The sequence below is a fragment of the Protobothrops mucrosquamatus genome, unplaced genomic scaffold, assembly GCF_001527695.2.
Source record: "Protobothrops mucrosquamatus isolate PMUCROS unplaced genomic scaffold, P.Mucros_1.0 scaffold2022, whole genome shotgun sequence".
In the NCBI taxonomy this organism is placed as follows: Eukaryota; Metazoa; Chordata; class Lepidosauria; order Squamata; family Viperidae; genus Protobothrops; species Protobothrops mucrosquamatus.
Window position 1 is genome coordinate 15,524 of NW_015388133.1, and position 21,115 is coordinate 36,638.

Sequence of the window (21,115 nt, forward strand, 5' to 3'; positions counted from 1 at the left end):
ACTGACCTAGGGTGAATTTTAAATAGGGATAATTTTTAATGATTTTAATAATGTCACAGCTACAAATATTTGGTTTTAATTGGTTTTTATAGGGGAAATGTTGTGTGTGTTGTTTGTATTGTGTTATTTTAATATGCTGTGAGCCGCCCTGAGTCCCGTGGGGAGAAGGGCGGCATATAAATTATGAAAAATAAATAAATACATAAATAAATAAATATTTCATGAGAATTCTGAAATAAGAATATATGTAAAAGAAAACCTTAGCTATATAAACATAACACACTAAGCCTCTGTTTTGCATAATCATGCAACTAAATCCAATTAGCCAGGTTTATTTATAAAAGTAAATTTATTTATATCTCACCAGAATCAATTTGAGTTTTGGTGGATTCAAGGAACATACAAATCCATAAACAAGCAATTATGGCCTAGCCCTAGTTTGATATGTAAACTCAGTCATTCTCAGAAAATTCAGCTGTGTTGGTCTCACCCACCTACTTGAGTAATCTAAATTCACATTTTGGCTGTCTCAGTGCTTTATAAGAAATGCTTAAAAGTCAGGCTTTTGGTAAACAATTAAGTCTAAGGGTGTTTTTTTGTTTTTTTTTAAAGAAAAACACCCAATAGCTGAAGCTTCCTGGGTGGTTTACAATATTAATTTTCTATCTATACTTGAAAGATAACTCTTAAAAACTGCAGGAATATCTTAAAGTTGTAAAGGTCATTAACACCATAAGGGTCATTATCAGATAGATTCTAGTTGGCTGCAAAAAGTTAGCCTGGATTTTTTGTAGTCTAGATTTCACAAGCCAGCTTTTTTCCTAGAATGTGGATAGAGGCTTAATGGCTCTGTTGGGATACTTTCAAGCACAACTACATTTTCTCAGCCATAAAGGAAGGATTGTACAATATACTGAGAAAATGTAGTTGTGCTTGAAAGTATCCCAACAGAGCCATTGAGCCTCTATCCACATATATATAAGATAGATATCAACTTTACAACTTTATATATATATATATATATATATATATATATATATATATATATATATATATATATATATATATATATATATATATATATACACACACACACACACACACACACACACACATATACACACACACACATAGCCGATGAATCTGAAAATCACACACACACACATATATATAGCCGATGAATCTGAAAATTGGGCAACACCCGGCTAACTTAACATGTATATATTATGCAACAGAGACAGCATGCAGATGTAATAATTGCCGCTTCTTCTTTAATGAGCAGTGGAAAGAAACCAACGATTTGGTCTCTCCATCTTTCTTTCCCTATATATAAATTCCCTCGCATTATCTTCAGGCTGCTTAAGGTGAGGGAAGGATTGAGGAGATTCGATTGGTTATCCCAGGAGTTCATCCACCTAACGGCGCGGTTTAACACCCGCCCTTGCCCTTGGAGACTAACGATTTACTAGCCGTTTAAAAGAGAAATCTCGTAGCAGCTCCGGAGCGGTTCCCATGAATGAATCGGGCCCCAGCTGGCCAAAGCAGCGGCTGGAAACCGAGCGCGTCACGCACACAACTACTTTGCTTTTCCCAGCCCTATTTAAAGAGGGAAGCGAAATCTTCCATCTTTAAAGCAAGAGGGGAGGCTTTAGGCTTAACTCTCCCTCGATGTCGGTGGTAAAATTAATACCTCCGTCGAGTCCCCTATAGGATTCGGCCATTCAGTCCGGGCATGACGAGGGACAAACAAACATCTTCGTATCAACAGCACTACGCACTGTCGCATAGAAGCGGGCAAACCGGAGCAGGTCGATTTAACTAATCGACCGTCTCTCGTCCCCACCCCGAATTTCCTTAGCTCTAATTCGAAAAACATAAGGACGGGCTCGCTGCTAAAGCGAGTACACTCTGTGCATGCTCGGAGGCGCCGTTTTGTCACGTGCCTTCAAGATAGTCCTTGCAGATTCACTCGGCCCAAGCCCTCCAGCCCTGCCTCCCCACCCAAAAACCCCTACAGGGCTCCCTCCCTCCGCCGCCCCTGGCCGCTCTTTCTCGCCTACTCGGCGTAGCCGGTGCTCCAGGGCAGGCGACGGCGACTCTCGCGGGGGCTCTGGATGGCTCTGCCCGTGTGGTCATCGGCCAGCAGAAGTTCCTCTGGCGTGAGCTGCAGAAAAGCCGGCCTCGAGAAACTGCCGCCGGGCGCCTCGCGGCAGGAGCTGCTCGCGGTGGTAACGGAGGTGGTGGAGGCGGCAGCGGGGGCGGCAACGCTGGGCCCGACAGCCTCGGACCGAACAGGCGGGGACGCCGCGGTTGAGGCGCCGGCGGCGGGCGAGGCGGACTGCGGACTGCGGGGGCTTCCTCCGCCTCCGAGACCCCCGACTAGTTGCGCCATAGCTGAGCGAACTCTGCCCAACATGCTGCCGCTGTTGCTGCTGTGCTGCAGCCGCCGCCGCCGCCGGGCGCCGCGAGCTCGGGGCGGCCAAAGAGGGAAGCACGCCGGCGGGCTCTGCTCCCGCCTTCTCCTCTTCCTCCTCTCCTCCTCCTCCTCCTCCTCCTGGGCTCGAGCTGAACTCAGACACGTCAGGGAATCTCCGAGAGCCTCCTCCCAACCGCGTCCTCGTTGACGCACCGCGAGTTTTAGGCGGCTTCGGAACCTCCTCCTGGCCTCCCCGGAGCTTTCTCTTCCCACCGAAGCGCTTTAGGGACCGCGGAGATGCTCCTTTCCTTGGAGAGCCGCTGGCTGTGCCTCGGGGGGGACCTTGCCTGCCGTTGCCGAGAAGTGTCTTTCAAGGCTCCCCGTAGGCCTTGTGGTCAGGTTGTCTTTCAATGTGCCGGGTTCCCGGGGTGTTATGGACAAGCCCCTGCCGTGCTTGGCAACCGCAGCAATGATTTACTTGTTTTGTTGTTTTACTTCCCAGTGACAACTCTGATTTCTTGGTGCTCTCCCATCCTACCGATAGTGGCAGCCAGTCTGATCTTGCTTAATTATTTGATGCCAGCCAAATTCAGCTACTATGTCAGTGGTGGCGAACCTTTTAGAGACCGAGTGCCCAAACTGCAACCCAAAACCCACTTATTTATCGCAAAGTGTCAGGGCTGCATCAGCATTGTGGTGCCCTCAGAGGGGGCGTGGGGGTCTGGCCCACTAGGTAGCGTGGCTGCAGTGGTCATGACAGAATTGATGGGCGTGGCTGGGGGCAGGGCGGTGGGGCCAGTCCCTCGCCATCTCTGGGGCATCCCCGGGGGGCCAACACCGCTTGCTCGCTCACTTCCTGCCCTGTCACTTCCAAACGCCACGTGCTCACTATTCTGGCGCACTCTGCTGGGACAACGGCGTGCGTGCCCACAGAGAGGGCTCTGAATGCCGCCTCTGGCACGTGTGCCATAGGTTCGCCACCACTGTACTATGTACTGGATGACTTTGTGATCCTCCCCCCACTAAATATACTGGGTTTAAGGTACTTACAGCTCTAAGCCAGTGTCTCAACCTCAACCACTTTAAACTGGCTGGGGATTTCTGAGAGTTAAAGTCCACACAGTGTCTGAGGATGAATGGAATGGAATGCAATGCAATGCAATGTAATTCAATACAGTTGGAAGGGACCTTGGAGGTCTTCTAGTCCAGCCCCCCACCCTGCTCAAGCAGGAGAACCATACCATCTCAGAAAAGCGACTGTCTAGCCTCTTCTTAAAAATCTCCAGTGATGGAGCGCCCATGATTTCTGGAGGCAATCTGTTCCACTGGTTAATTGTCCTCCCTGTCAGGAAGTTTCTCCTTAATTCTAGGTTGCTTCTCTCTTTGTTCAGTTTCCAACTCTGGTGCTTTGGAGAATAATGTGACCCCCTCTTCTTTGTGGAAACTTTGCTCTTCGGAAGCACCTGCACCTTAGGATTTTCACCATACTGTATCTACAGCTCTGGCTTTGTAACATATCTTGTTCACCTTAGAAAGGTATGCAGCTTTAGAAATAAACTGTCATTCCTAATCTCCCATTGTTTTCTGAATATGTTTCTGTTATCTTAATGCTTTTACTGTTCCAGGAAAAAAAATCTGGTAAGAAAAAAACACTACTACCATCACCTGATTTCAGGCTTTTACTTTTTAAATCTGTTCTTCATATACAAATCTTAAGTTAGCAAGCAGGCTAGGGACCATTCAAGAGAATATTTAATGAAGTTATATGGCTTATTGATAGGTTTATCCCCCAAACAGGTGGCATTCTAGATTTCAGAAAATTGGGACAAGACCCAGATTTATTGTGTGCTCTTTTCAGAGACCTATGTGTGTCCTGTGGTGAAAGAAAGAGTAGATAAACAATTTGCCTAAAGAGCTGCATGATTCTGGGAAGATGTGTATGAGTGTTAAGAATGCAGGCCAGACCCAGCTGTTCAGTTTGGCATGTCCTGTGGACGTTCTCATGTATTGTGTTTAGATCTCAAGCCAGATCCTCAAACAAATGGCTCCATTTCCCCAAATGTTTCCATTCAGTATTTCATAGCCAGAACTTCCTGTAACATCTCAACTTTCCTGATAGATCTTCAGTTCAGAGGCATTTTTGCCAATAAAAAAGATGCCTGATGCTATTTATTTCGCAGTCTGCCATATCAATGTTTTTTATATTCAAACAAAATCAATGTGGATAGGAAGCTTGGCAACCAACCAAGTGCTCTTAACAGCCATATTGCCTGCTCCAGACCTAAATACATTACTCCACTATAGTCTTATGTTTGGTTTGTATAGGTAGTTCTCGACTTACAATCACAATTGAGCTCAAAATTTCTGTTGCTAAGCAAGACAATTGTTAAGTGAGTTTTGCCCCATTTTACAATCTTTCTTGCCACAGTTGTTAAGTGAATCACTGCAGTTGTTAAGTTAGTAACATGGTTGTAAAGCGAATCTGGCTTCCCCATTGACTTGGCTTGTCAGAAGTTCACAAAAGGTGATCACATAAGCCCTGGTGGCTCAGTGGTTAGAACGCAGTACTGCAGCCTACTTCTGCTGACTCCAGACTGCCAGCAGTTTGGCAGTTCGAGTCTCACCAGCTCAAGGTTGACTCAGCCCTCCATCCTTCTGAGGACCCAGATTGTTGGGGGTCATATGCTGACTCTGTAACTGCTTAGCGAGGGCTGTAAAGCACTGTGAAGCAGTTTATAAGTCTAAGTGCTATTGCCCCCAACTGGACCATTCCTAACAGTATCAGTCCCCTTCTTGGCCCTACAATATTTCCCACATCTTATCCCCAGCCCAGGAGTGAGAGATGTTTAAATGTCTGTACCTATATAGATGGATTATTTTTCTTCTTATCCCAATATGACCCAACAGTAGCTTCACAGTGTTTATAATCTGCTGTGCTTTGCTTTGTGTGACCCAAGGTGTATAATGGGCGTGCTGGGAGGTGTAGGCATTTTCCTTATTCTCTGGTCACAAGCCAGACTTAACTGCAGCCTTGTTTCTGCCAACATCTGCCCATTTAATAAGCAATTCGTTTTCCAAGTGTCTTCGTGCCTGTTATCTCTCTTTTTTCAATCTGAGCTTCTCTAGTCTTCCAGCACAATAGAAGAAGGGAGAGCAGATCTCCCCAATTTCACCTGGGAAACAGTAGGAACGTATTTGGGCTAATCTACTTTATCTGAAGTGTGTCTCTATCTTGAGATGCAGAAGCCCTCAAGTACCTTTCCTTCTTGTATTATTGGGAAAACAGCAAGGGTGTTGAAATAGGCTTAGTTTCTATGTCTTAGTTCCAATCATTTCTTTTCTCTCCTAGATCAAGTATCTATTCAGTTTCACTTCAGGGCCTATCTACTGTAATTGCATAATCATGGCATCATCTGTCTCTCCTCTGTCTGGGGCCATTTTTTGTCTTGATATCTTTCCATATGCTTCTTTGTTTCAAATGGCAGAAAAAAAATGATTCAAATGTTAAATTGTCAAATTCAAATGTTGGTTAAATTTAAATGTATATAATTTCCATATTTTATATAATTTATGCAGTGACATAATTGACGTTTTTACTTCAGTTTGCATCAATTACATAAAGTAAATTGCTATTTGTATCAACTGTACTTACTTCATCATGGAAAGGACACAAATTCATGCAAATAACATCAGTTATCCAGACAGACTTTGGAAACAACGGATTTGACATTTTGTAGTTGAGGAGTGAGTATAAAGTTGTTCTATTGCTTCTGAAATCCATTAAATCCTCAACATTACAAACAGTCATTAAGTGGATGCTTGCTAAATTGAGATTTTTCTGGTTTTTAACTTGGATGATGCGGTGGGTGAGAAGGGCAGGAATTCACTTAGGGAAGTCCAGCAAAGTCCTGAAGTTGGGCCCCTCCAATTTTGCCATGAATGTTTTCCCTGCTGGTTGGTATCATGCTGAAAGAAGATGCAGCACAGACAATGCAGAAGGCCCATCATCTTGCACATAATTACTTGCATAGTCACAAATCAGGAGGACCAAGTTCACAGCAGAATCATAAAAAGAGAGGGAAAAGATAATTAATGGGGAGAAGAAAGTAATTTTTATGCAGATCTGGTCTTCTGCTAACTTAAGAATGGCTGAGTCACGTTTTATCTTTAACAGTGGAATAGACCAGAGGCTGGATAATCATCAGAAACACTTTAGTGGATCCTGCACTGAACAGAAGGTTGGACTAGAATGATCTCTAAGATATCTTCCCACTCAGTTGATTCATTGACACAGAGGACCATTCTCAACTAAGTAAAGAAAAGAGGCCAAGTAAGCTGCACAGTCAATTGCTATGGGGTTTTTTTAACCCCCCACCCGTAGTTTTGCAACCATGAATTTCTCCCAGATCTGCTGACACCTTTGTCTTCTCTGTGTGTGGTACATTTTAGCTGGCGTAAGCAATAGTAGTACTTGGAGCTTGAACATCAGATGGAGGGAATGATTCACAGTCCCAGAGATGGGATCTGAAGGAGTAAGGCCATAAGGGTTTCACAGATGGAGGCAGCTGGGCTTGAGAAACGAGCCAAACGAGTTTTTGCTCAGGGGCACAAAGAAGCTCCCAGTTGCAAAAGAAGCACAGTGGCAAAGGCCACTGCCTGCCTGAGGGACACCCCATGCAGTGGGAACTTCTTGCTGCATGATAGAGCAAAATAGCCTAAGAAGGGGGTAGAAATGAAGCAGTATGCAAATCGATCTTTTTTTTTTAATTGCAGGGTTTTATTTATAGAAATAACTCCACGTCAAGGGCATCTGCAGAGTGTGGTTAAAATACTTGAAGTGTTGGCCACAACAGTGCAAAGGTTTGATTGCATCATTATAGCTACCTGGTTGGATTTTTTCCAACCATGCCCTGCAGACGCCCCTGCTCCAGGAAAACAGGAGGAGGGTGTGCTTCTAATGGAGACTATTAACTTAATGGCCAATAAATAACCTCAATCCTCTTGGGCTGTTTAGGACTTACCTTCTTGTGGCTTCCTGAAGCTTCCTCCACTGCAGCTCACAGAACTAACAATCAGTAGGCTAATAGGCAAACAGCCTGGGAATTATGGAAATTGTGGTTGTTCAACATATTTGGAATGCATCACATTAAAAGAGGCAATTGTATGTTTTTGTTAAATTTGTTTTGGTTATATTTTTCTTTATTGACACCCACACACACTATATATATATGTATATACAGTATAAAACAAGTATGCAATAGAAATTTTAATACTAATCAATCAGCTCAAGATCAAAACATTGTACAATAAATGCTTTGATTTTTTTTTAAAAAACTACTTAACATTTCTTCAATAGAATGCCTTGAGGATAAAATATCATCCTTAGAAGGAGGATGAGGGTAAATATATGTATTATTGTCAAAGCACATGGAATAACATTTTTAAATATAATAACACTGAGTTTGTTATTCAGCCAGAAAGTCTGCCAGAATGCTTTATAAATGGAACAGTCTCTGCCTTCAGACCCCAAACCTGGAAAGCAGAACGTAGAAGGGAAAGAGGAAAAGGCCATTCATGAGTGTCCAGCTGTTCTGAAAAGGAGCTGCTCTACTGAGGCCAGATGGCCCAGTCCCCAAGCAGTTGTTTCTGCTGTTCTTCCTCACAGGACATTTGGGCCTTGGGAGAAACAAGGATCCTTGGCCAGCTGGAATAACAGTAGAATTCAGATTGGCAAATTTCTATAGTTTCCTTAGCATTTGACCTGCTTCAGTTTGCTTACCGACCAAATCGATCTATGGAGGATGCTATTTCTTCTGTTCTCCATCTGAGCTTAAAGCATTTAGAGGAAAGAAATACTCATGTGCGTTTGTTGTTTGTCGACTTCTGTTTGGCATTTAACACAATCATTCCCCAGCATCTAGTAGACAAACTGGGCCTTTTAGGCTTAAACACTCCTTTGTGCAACTGGATTTTGCAACTGACCCCAATATGTGTGAGTTGGAACAAATACTTCTAACACCATTTTCTTGAGCACAGGTTCTCCTCAGGGCTGCATCCTAGGCCGCTGCTGTTCACCCTGTTGACCCATGACCATGCTAGGTTTGCCACCAACCATATTGTGAAGTTTGCAGATGATACAACAGTAGTGGGCCTTATTCATGATGACAATGAGGGTGTTTACCACAAGGAGGTTGAGGGGTTGGTGAACTGGTGTAAGGAGAACAGCCTAGTTTTAAATATCAGAAAAATCAAAGAGATCATTGTCAATTTCAGAAAAGGCAGGCACAGCCACACTTCTGTATGCATTAATCATTCACCCGTGGAAATGGTTACCAGCATCAAATTCCTGGGTGTGCAGTTAACAAATAGGCTGGCTTGGTCGCTCAACAGCAAGACACTGGTGAAGCGGGCACAGCAGCGCCTGCATTTTCTGCGTCGCATGAGAAAAGCACATCTTCCTTCCCCTGTCCTGACCACTTTCTACAGGAGGACATCCTGTCATACAGCATCACAGTCTGGTTTGGAAGCATCACTGCTTCAGACAGGAAGGCGGTGTAGAAAGTGGTGAGGATGGCTGAAAAGATCATTGGCAGTTCCCTCCCTCCCATCCAGGACATAGCATATAAGCGTTGCTTGAGCAGGGTCCGTAAGATTGTCTGGGACACTACCCATCCTCTTCACAACCTGTTTTCCTTGTTACCTTCTGGGAGGAGGCTCCATGGTATCCGAAGCAGAACATCCAGATTCAGCCACAGTTTCGTTCAATACAGTATGAACCTTGTGAACTCTCATACTTCCTCTTTCCGTTATATATTCAAGATGGACAGTGTTTAATAATAATAATAATAAAGTTGGAAGGGACCTTGGAGGTCATCGAGTCCAACCCCCTGCTCAGGCAGGAACCCTACACCATTTCAGATAAATGGCTGTCCAGTCTCTTCTTAAAAACTTCCAGTGTTGGAGCATTCACCGCTTCTGGAGGCAGGTTGTTCCATTGGTTAATTGTTCTAACTGTCAGGAAGTTTCTCCTTAGTTCTAAGTTGCTTCTCTCCTTGATCAGTTTCCACCCGTTGCTTCTCGTCCTGCCTTCAGGCACCTTGGAGAATAGCTTGACTCCCTNTTTAGCCTCCAGTCCCCTAATCATCTTTGTTGCTCTTCTCTGTACTCTTTCTAGAGTCTCAGCATCTTTTTTACATCGTGGTGACCAAAACTGGATGCAGTATTCCAAGTGTGGCCTTACTAAGGCATTGTAAAGTGGTATTAATACTTCACGTGATCTTGATTCTATCCCTCTGTTAATGCAGCCCAGCACTGTGTTGTTGTATATAGTATGTTTAGGTGTGTGTCATGTATGTGTTTACTTTGAGAGCGGGCAACTAAATTCCATTTTTGATGTGTGTCATTGTGCCCACAATAAAAAATGACAATAAAGGTTATCTTATCTCTTGTCAGTTCGCTAACATGAGGATTTCCTTAGCAATTCAGTTAACTGACATGAGAATTCCTACCAATTTTGGAAAATTCTATCCAGGGCAATTAAGAAGCCTTAATTCCAAATGTTTAAGAGATCAGGCTGTTCCCTACTGTGACTTTCAAAAAGTCAAGCCTTTGTTTGTGCTTTGTGCTGATGTCAGATCTTAGCACAGCCCCAGCTCTGAGGAAGAGGGTAGAGAAAGATACCCATCACATGAATCTTTCTAATTGTTGAAGCAAGGCAGGGAGACATACAAATGTATGAATGTAAAATGATGCAAAAAAACCCCAAAACCAAAACAAAACACTCCGTTGACTCTATAGAAAACACACACACACACACAGTTGTATATTCATTTATTTCTTGCATTTTTCATTGGAAGACTTTAAAGTACAGTTTCTGTCAAAGGTAAAGGATAAAACATTGCACCTCCTAGTCCAGTGGTTTTCAACCTTGGCAGTTTTAAAATGTGTAGACATCCACACCCAGAGTTCCCCAGCCAGCATGAATTCTGGGAGTTGGAATCCACATATCTTCAAACTGCCAATAATGAAAAACACTCCCATGGACTATGTACAAAACCTTAGAATAATAGCAACTATTTTTTCTTCAACCAATTATAATGTATTAAAGGAAGGAGAGGAAGATGTATGGCATGCAAAAGCCCCCCCCCCCAGTGAAGACTTGGGTGAAGAACCGACAGCCCCATCTGCAACATTTCAGCATCGGAATCCATGCAGAGTCGGAGCATAGTCTTATTTTCATAGCTCATTCTCACTGCTTTCCCTCCACTGTCCTGCCGCCATCTCCCTCCATCCACTCTCTAAAGCAATATTCTATCATTGTGGGTGGATGGATAAATGGAAGGAAGGAAGGAGATAATCATTACAGAAGCCATCTCAAATGGAGACTTTCTCACGTCTGACCCTCTCCAATAGCAGATTGTTGGGGTGAATCTTAGGAGAGATCAGGGGTGTCTATTGGGTGTAGTCTAAAAGTTACTGCACATAAAAAATATGGGGAGCTTTGATCACACCATCTTGGCAACTCCCTTGACATTTCTGACATGCCCTGCAAACAGTCCTGTGAAAGGGGAACAGGCAGGCCAGTGTAGATCATACCTGAAGCCTATTTGGCTGGACCAGGGGTAGGCAACCTTGGCTCTTTTATGACTCGTGGACTTCAACTCCCAGAATTCCTGAGCCAGCTATGCTGGCTCAGGAATTCTGGGAGTTGAAGTCCACGAGTCATAAAAGAGCCAAGGTTGCCTACCCCTGGGCTGGACCCTTCCCTCCTGCTCAGAGCTGTTACACCAGATTCCTAGAGGATAGAACCTAAAAACTTGTTTTCCAAAAACTTAAACAGTTATTTACTTTGTGCCTAAGACACTTGGGGAGGATGTTTATTCTGAAAGGTCAGTTCAAAAATATTTATTTTTATGATATTCATTTAGTTGATTCAAAATTATTGTAATAAATAAAAGTACTCTTATTTATTTATAATGATATCTTCATTATGATCACAATTTACCACAATAAGGAATGGATGGGAAATATAATAATGAGAGTGTCATTTTCTTTTTCAAGATTGCCAGCCAGTCTGAGTTATTGTCCTTTAGTCACACTGGCCGATGTATTGTTCAATCAATCCAGAATACAAAGGTTGTATAGATCATATTAGACAGTTTATTGGCAATGCAGGCAAGGAAGATGATACATATTTTTTGTTTCCGAGGAAGCTGTGACCCTTCAGCATTTTACATTGCTCATGTCCTTGCTGTACTTTCCCAGAACGGAATGAGCTGAGCTGACACCTTTCTTGGCATGAAAATCTGCAAAACGTCCAAAGGAAGATGGCTAGTCAGGGTAATAGGAGAAGACTGCTGGTGTGTTTTGCAGTCAGATGAATTCCATGCTAGGAATCTTTAGGGAAGATTTTAAAAATAAAAATGTCTATATAGTAATACCATAGGGAGAGCATACTTGAAAAGTTTTGTACACCTGAGGTCAAAAAGTTGCAGAAAAGATCAACCAAAATTATTATGGGGCTGCACCATGTGGGGTTTTCTCTCTTAAAAAGAAGGCAGAAATATACAAAGAGGATATGATCAGCCATACAGTACAGTAGTATTGTAACTAACTGCTAGAGCTTCTTTTCTTGGTTTTATTTCACTGCTGAGATTTCCCATTAAGGGTTCAGCTTTCTCATAGCAAGTTTCTTCTTAATCTTTGCATGTTTCAATGATATCATTGTCAGTTTCCACTAATTTTTTATTCAGAAAATTTTAAAATAAATGAAATACATTGAAGCTCATTATATGACACAGACGGGAAAAAGTGTGGCTTTAAAGAGACCTGCTTTGACAAAATTAAGTATTACAGCATGTGCAATGTATAATGGCGCCCTGCAGCTTGGAAACAGATATAGATTTCTTGTGCGTGACCTTTGAGATGTGCCAAAAAAATGTGTGAAGCCAGAATGAACACTAAATTTGATTTCTTTAAATACAATTGATTATTATTGCCATTTAATGTAATATTTTTAAGGTCAGCAAAAACATTTAGAAGTATACTTGGAGATGCATCAAAGATTGGGGATAATGTGCAATTCTGCAAGGCAAGCAACTCTGCATATAAATAATTATATAGAAAGTCAGGCTACCAGATTTAGATTGCAAAAACTACTAGATAACATTAGAAAAAACTACCTTTCACATTTCAGGGTTCTATGTGCAAATGAAAAAAATGGGTGGATTTTGTTGTTACAGTTTTTCATCCAATATCTCTTTCAAATAAATGTTTCATTTATTTCAGCAACACCAAATACCTGTTTGATATACATTTTACAGATCAAAAATATTTTTATGCTCAATGTGCATTCTATGATATACTTTCTGATGGGAAAAATCACTTTTTTCAACTACTGCCAAAAGGAATAATAATTCTATAGCAATTATTTCAACAAGTTGTCCAGATATTTGCAGTCCAGATCTGGTAGCCCTGATTGAAAAATTGTGCACTTAAAATTGTTTTCATCCAATGTAAGCCAGCTTACGTAAGCGTATTTCTCTGCACAGGTGGGATTTTTAGTTAAACTCATATTGTCCACATTTTATAAAGGCAGAAAAATTCTTATATAAAGAATTGTACCTTTAATTCATACACAAAATGGGCTATCTGTTTCATTGTATCTTTTTGAATACAAGATTGACAAAGAAATCTGAGTTAATCTTCAAGGAAATGCAAGATTAATTCTTACAATGCTAAACATAATGTATTATGATTAGTTGACAATTTAATGTGTTGTATGAACCAAACTAAGGGTGATTTATCTATTATACCTTGAATAAGCAAATCATGGCTTTATATGTTGTTGTAAGAAAAATCAGGTCCAGTTCTAAGCTGGGAGTAAGTTACTGGAAATAAAATGGTGGCTAAAATGCTGGAAATAAAATGGAGGCTGCTTAGGAAAGAAGGTTTTTGTTTATTGATTAGCAGAACAAGCAACAGCATGCAGTTTTGGGACAGCTGACCAAATGGAGTTGAGAATAGGTGGATCTTTATAGGGTTCTGATTGAGATGCTCCAGGGGGTTGTGCAATGTAGTGAGCTATTCTAATGGTGGTGGGTAAATCCTATTATGTCCTAAAGGTCATGTCCTGTCCTTAGAAATTGGGTTGGGGGGATGTAAATTCTTAATCCCATCAACTCCCACCTTCTGTGGCTGGAGGCATTTTGTTCATGAATAGATTGGCCAAGTCTTTTTGAATGGATTAGAAAATCTGCAATCCTAAAGGCCAGCCCTCTTCACTTTTCTAAGTTTGAAGCTGTTTTCCTGGGGCTACTTTCTACCTTTGTTAAGATTTTTTCTCCTTCAGGGGAAATATTCCATCCTGCCTTTTTTAATATTAAGAATAAAGAATATTTATTCTGGAGAGGGGGGGGGTTCCTACAATGTAGAAAAAGGTCTGTTTGGGTAAAATTTGTTCCCTTTCCCCGACCTCATTTTAAAACATCAAGAGTTGGTTTGTGCCAACATCCTTAGTAAAGTAGAATTCCTAGTGATCAACACTCTCTTCTAGTCATTTGTCAAAACATTATTTTTTAAACAACTTTGTATCTGAGACTTGTGGGAAGCTTTAGGTTTCCATGACAATGCTGAGGGCAGCAGAGATATCTGCTGCATTAGCATATTTAAAGGTATGGTTTGTGGTGAAGAGTCAAGGCTGGATTTTATTGGTATAGTTTTTAATCTTATAACTCTTTCAAATAAAAGTTTTATTGCAGTACCAAAATGTCTGGTTGGTATACATTTTACAGGTCCAGAATATCTTCCTGCCCTTCTATGATCTGCTTCTTGATGGGAAAAATAACTTTTTTACTACCACTAATTCCACAGCAATTATTTCTAAGTACTGAAGGCACTATTTTTCTTCAGTGCTGTTCATTGCTGCAGCTGCTTTAGGGAGTCAAACCATTAGTGTGATTCTTAAAAAAGCTACATCTTTTTTCAGGCTTAGGTGAAAGCCTGAAAAAGAGACTGCTGTGATGAATAGCAGAGTGGTGCTCTGCTTGCAGAAGGCCAGAAATATTTCTTCTCGTTGTTTTCAAAGGATGAAATTATTCTGAATCATTTTCAAATAAAGTGGGACAGCTGCATAATGCTTGTTCAGTGGAGTTAGACCTGCCCATCAACAGCCCTACATATTCCAGATGGTCAGAAAGACAGTGATAGAGGTGATAAATGCATTTTCTTCCTGCCCGAATGACTCTGAAACACAGGAAGGTGGTGGTGAAGATCAGGTTTTTAAAGGATAGCAAAGAAGCTGGTTTGGGGAGGCTTTGTTGCACATTATTGCTGCTTTGCTATTGGTTGGTAGATAAGATAGATAGATAGATAGATAGATAGATAGATAGATAGATAGATAGATAGATAGATAGATAGATAGTCATTTTTTACTGTGGACGCACTGGCACACATTAAAAATGAAATGTTGCTCTCAAAAGTGTACACATAACACACATTTGAACATGCTATGCTGTATACAACATATATATATATATAAACCTACATCCTTACTTATAAATAACATATAAATATTAATCACTGTCCATCTTGAATACATAGTGGAAAGAAGAAGTGTTAAGAGTTCACAAGGTTAATACTGTATGGAACAAAAATGTGACTGAATCTGGTGTTCTGCTTTGGATACCAGGAAATATTATGTAAGGGTTGAGGATGTACATTGAGCATGTGGATGAATGGGAGCTATATAAGATGGCATGATTTGAATGTGGCATTTACTCTTTGATAGGTAACTCTGCTCTTTTCCATATTACTATGCTAACGTGCCACCCACTTTGAGTTGACAGAAAATCCATGCCAAAATAAAATAAACTATCCCCATTGCAGATCCTTGTGCTACATCTATTGCCTCTGTTGGGGCTTGCTGATGATTGATGGTGTCCTGGTTTCACATGTACTGAGCATGTTCAGCAAAACTTCTTGGCTTTGTGGCTTTTTTACTATCTGAATATCACCAGCTGGCAGGAAATTATCTACCAGTCAACAGGATTGGGAAGGTGACATGTTTTGACAGGTGGTCAAACCCCCTCTTCTTTTACTGTACATTTTAAGGCAGGAATGTGTCAGGTAAACCTTAAACCCATGTTGAAAACTGGCACGGTCTCCCCCCATCCCACCAAGCAGCTGTTTAGTGGGTGATAGGAAGTTCCTGTACAAGTAGCCATTAGCACATCTGCCCAGAAAAAATGGTGGCATAAGAGAGTGCCTGGGATCTAAAGAGGAGGGGTGTGCACCAGTCTGAAATGGCTAATGCATGCCATCCTTTGTGGATAACTTGACTGTGCCAAAGACAGAATACTTAGCCAAGGGCGTCACATTTTACATTTTTTAATTTTTTTTTAATCTTGCCTTTATTATTTTTATAAACCACTCAAGCAGGTTGCTGCAAGCTTCAGGGGGAACATCCCCAAAACTAGGGATAACTTAACAGTTCAGACACTCTTGGAATGGGGCCAGTGGTGGGATTCAAATATGTGAACAACTGGTTCTCTGTATGGATGCCGCTTCCGGAAGTCCATTCTGGACCTGGGCAACAAAAAATTAGCTACCAGTTCTGCCGAAGTGGTGCAAACTGGCTGAATCCCACCACTGAATGGGGCTGAGCTGAGGATATGGTGGAAACAACGTCATGCAGACATGGTGGAAAAAAGAGATTATTAGGGATGGTCTTCTAATAGTCAGATGCAAGCTAGGAACACAATCACTCTGTTAATTAGATTTTTACACCATTTAAAGAGCCCTGACACGAAGTTTCTTCAACCACTTAAAATAGTTTCCTCAAATACTTAAAAACCCCTTGCTAAAAGTCCCTGTGGATGTTTCTTTTGTTACTGATTCAAGTGAGTGTAGAAAGGGATGAGGAGAGAGAAGGAAAAAAGCTGCAGTAAGAATGACTGTTCATATTTGATGTGGCTGAGACTACCTTTTCTTTAGGAGCTAAAGGAGTTAAATAGTTGGAACAGTTCCTAATAGGTCCTTTCTCTCATCTCCAAGTGAATGGCATAATGCGCATACTTCCTGGTTCTTGGAAAAACTAGTAGAGTCAAAATGAAAGCTATCCTATTTCCTTGCACTTAAACTACTGAGGTAAAAAGTTCAAAAGTTAGCAATCTTGTTGCTATCATTTTACCACTTCCCTCTAAAACAGAAGATACTTCTACGTGAAGACTCCCATTACTACTAGGTAGCCATTCCAACCTGCCTTACATAATCTAAGAAATGGCTGGGTTCCAACGACACACTGGGTAAGAAATTACCAATTCCTTTTTAGCCTAGATTAGCATAGTGTGCAAAATACAGCCAATTCGGCAGATACCACAATTAACATTTTTCTGCAAAGACAGCTTTTACTTCCAGTCTTGCTATATGCTACCACCTAGTGGCCAGAGGTGTGACTGTCACTGCTTTTTCAATATCTGATTTATTTTTTTCTTGCTTAAATGCAGATTATGGAGGAGAGAGTCTAATGTAAGGTAATTTCACATGTAAAGAAGACTTAGCTGTTTTCTTTTAAAATTATTGCCTCCATTCAAACCTTTACAGGTTACTTTTTAAAAAATATTTCAGAAGATCTGTGATAATCCCATCACAATTCTCCCATATTATGTCCCACTTGACCCTAGTTCGATCTAATAAATTGTGGGTTTATATGCAAGCTTTACAAGTTTTATCATAGAAATAAGCAGATTTTTGGTACCGTTATAATAAAGGATGAACCCAGTGGGATTGTTACTATCCTTATTTTAAACAAACAAAATCGTGTCATTACAAAGCTTGGGATGCAAATAGAACCAATTATTCAGGGGTGTCAAACTGCCAGCCCATGGATGGTTGCATCATACAGAGGCTGCATCCAACCCAGCTCCAGCAATGCAAAAAAAGTTGCAATACATTGCGACACGTCACGTGACGCAGTGAGTTTGACACCCGTAAATTATTGGCTAAAAAGTTTGAAATGTTTGACAAGGGCATTAATGGTATATGCATTAAAAACTCAGTTATTAAGGTGCCTTGAAATGTTTTTTTTTCTGAAACATTGTAGGAGGGGAGTCATAATAGCCAAAATTAGGAGCAGTCTGATTAGTGCCTTTTCAAACTTAACCTGCTTTATTAAAAGACATATCTTTTCCCAAGCTGCAGTTAGCTTTATCAGAGTGTGAGCCTTTTAATAAGGTGTATTAGTCTGACAAAAATACCAATTAGACTCCAGATTTTTTCCAAAGAGCATGTGGATATCACCAAAAACTGGCTTATCCATTTTGCTTAGGAAAATTGATCAGATAATAAATGACAGGAAAAACTGAAATATATCTATTTGAGAGTTTTGCTCATATGTTAGCTTGACTTTCCCAGATGATTAATAATTTCTCTCTTGGAGCTGAGCAGCCCAGCATCCACCCATTTCTAATATTTCATATTGATCTTTCCTACTGGGTAGAGTGGGTCTCTGGATCCTCAATTCATCACAGATAATGTAGGCAGCTCTTCCAAGCTGCATTTAGTCTGCCCTGAGATATGCAAAATGGCGTATACCAACCCATAAAAAGTAAGAACCATCAGCTTCTAATTACCAAAATATTATCTGGATAAGCCCTGAAATAAGTATTTAACAGGACCATTTCCAAATCTCTTACAAACCTTTCAAGCTTTCTGAGAGCAGTAAGTTAAAGGCCCATTATGTCCAATTTTTCTTTTTTTATGTTCTCTTTCTGTAGATAACTAGATAGTTATCATGTTATTTTGGTCAATGGCAGAACATTCTGTAGATCTCTATTTCCCCTGCATTTAATAGCTGTTTTAGCAGTTTTCTGTCACCCACTGCAAGTGACTAAAGAGGAAAAATTCTTAGCAAGGAAGGTGATTCATGGTCCCTGAAGGTATGAAAGGATGAATAAAGAAAAAAGATCTCCATCTAGGTAGGAGAATGGTGGTGTTATAAGAAGATAAGCCCCTACTATCATTCATCATTCCTGCAATCTTAGCTTGAATTAGACAGACCAGAGTATTCTGTTGGAACTCAGCACCACAAAAGTTTGATAGAGGTTGGGTTCACACATGACATTATTAGCTGTAATGATTTGTTGGTGTTATTAATATTAGTTATTGCTCATATTAATAAATGTATACATACAGTAATTTTTATTTGTTATCCACAATGACATGGAACTTCAATCATATTAAGACAAAGCTGAGCAAACTGAGCTTAATTTACTGTTTTTCAAACTTGGCAAATTTAAGATGTGTTGACTTGAATTCCCAGAATTCCCCAGACAGCAAGTATTTTTATCATAAACTTTTTGTCTCCCTCTTTTCTCTCCCTGCTCTCAGGCTATAAATAGGTCAGTGACACATATTTGTGCCTGAGACAGAGAAAGAGAAAAGTTTTGTACCTACAGCTACTCTACATGCAAACTGTACTATTTTTTAAAATAGACTGTCACTTATTTTTTAAAAAGCTAAATATTAGAAAAAAACTTTTCCATATAGAAAGGCATTTGTTGTGTGTGGATGCCCTCAGATATAATTTTTATCATGCAAATAGTTCTTTTCTATTCATAGGGGAAAAGGTTCATCCAGATATCATGTATCTTATTTGTAATTCACCTGGTTTTTTGTCACTTCTTGCAGTGTTTTAGAGGAAAAAGACAGCATAGCTGCAAAGAGTCTTCTGTTCAGATAGAAATTAGCATATTCTCGTAGTATCCTGGACATGAAATGTTCATTGCAGTGAAGTGCATACATCTTACATAAATTAAGCTAGGTAGGTATCCTTAGCATTAGTTTTCCAGAGACAATCTGAATATATTCTACATCAAGAGGCCACAGATCATATTCAGCCTAACATAACCTCTGATGACCACAGGGCCATGTTTTGGTGATGTAATTTTTTTTAAAAAAATAAGGAGCAGGAGGTGAACTACACATTTCCATTTTTAATGATCCTCTTCTCAAAAGAGTCAAAGTCATATCCTCAAAAACCTTTTTCTGACTAATTTTGAGTTTTGGAGTCGGATATGGAGATTTTTAAGGGGAAAATGGAGTAGTTTTTCCTCTCTCATTCCCAGCTTTAAAACATTAACATGGACCAAAACCACTGTGCTCTTCTTGTGATATTACCACTTTTCTGTTGATATCACCTGTAGGACTCCAGCTGGTTGTAGGTAATTAACTGAAGGATAGGAAACCAAACTAGGGATAAATAAGCATGAAGATATTACCGTACTTCTAGAAGTAGAGATGCTCACATAGTGGTGGATCTTTTTGTTGAAAGTCAGGGATGATTGACTGGGTTGCCAAGAATTGCAGCTGAAAGTGGTAATGCTCTTACAAGTGACAGCAATGTTTTCAAGTCAAAAACAAGGAAAATAGCACTTCAAACATAAAACCAGATTGTCTCTCACTGCCAAGAAAAAAAATAAACATAGGTGTGGTATTCAATATATTTCTTCTAGATATATTTTCATTTTAATTTAGATTCTATTGGTATTTTATTTTAAATATGCAAGTACCCATATACAATATTAATTCAGGCCCATATGTATGTAGGGCTTCCAAAACTAATATACCACTGTGCCCCCCATTCCTTAAACTTTGGAAGCACACTTTAAAGATTTGTAGAGCTGTACTCTGAAATCAAAGCTAGATCCTCTGTCCGCAGTTCAATCTTCCCAGTTTACTGCTTTCCAGATATGTTGGACTTCAACTTCCAAACTTTCCAAACCAAATGCTGAATAGAAATAGTGGATCTTGAAATCTTGCATTTCCAGAGGGCTCAGAGTTGAGGAAGGCTGAATTACAAAATAGATGCTAGTGACTGCAATAGTTACCACCTGCATTTTTCAGCTTGCTGCCCTGCTAGTCTCAAGTGACAATTTGCACAAAAGATGAATGGTAGCAAAACAATGCCAACATTAAAAAACTAATGGCCATTTGGTCTCTTCCCAATATGTCATAAAACATTGAGTTAAATATACTTTGTGTAGCCTTGGGGCATTTAGTCGACTTATTTTGCTGCTTATATCACTTCTGCTTCTATAGACCAGAATGCTATTTTGGCGAAGGTGGATATCTCAATTGAATGATGACAGATATTTGTATTGTTTAGCTTTACTCTGCTTTGCAATTTACTTGGATGATCCCCTGCAGACAGAACTGGAGTCCCAGAGCAAAACAGGGCAGGATGGTTTAGATTACAGCTGTCAGAAACAGTTATTTGGAAATAGGATTGGGCAGCCAAAGACATCTGTAGGGAATGGAAGGAGAGGCTATTTATTTCAAAATACCTTACCTATTTGGGATTTGGGAATTGTTTGATAGAGATGAAGCAATATTCTACTATTAGAGGAACAGCCTTGAGAATATTTGCATTTGTGAATTTCTGTGTGCACAAACAGAGAAAATCCATCCATAGCTTATTTCTGTAGAACAAGTTAAACAGCAAATATAATGGCATAGCTCTCTCTAAAGACTTGTAGGAAGGAAGGGAAACAGTCTTAAGTAAAGTAAGCAAAGAGTGAAAGGAGAAGGAGAAGAAACAACAACAATGACAACAACATCAACCTGGACTGTGAAGTGGACAGAAATTACATTGAAGAACACCTTTCTGAATGCCATCACAAAATCAATCTACCGAGGCCCCCC

General features: G+C 40.4%; 1 protein-coding gene across 1 annotated transcript in view; it reads right to left on the reverse strand.

The window, feature by feature from the left end:
• The window catches only part of LOC107294626 (protein phosphatase 1J-like), a gene marked incomplete at its 3' end in the record, with an annotated part of 17,739 nt that extends 15,323 nt beyond the window's left edge, over window positions 1-2,416 (reverse strand). Inside the window, exon 1 of the mRNA XM_015823875.2 lies at window positions 2,061-2,416. Within this exon, the coding sequence (XP_015679361.2) occupies window positions 2,061-2,416 (356 nt within the window). The remainder of the gene's footprint in view (window positions 1-2,060) is intronic.
• Window positions 2,417-21,115: the final 18,699 nt, after the last annotated feature.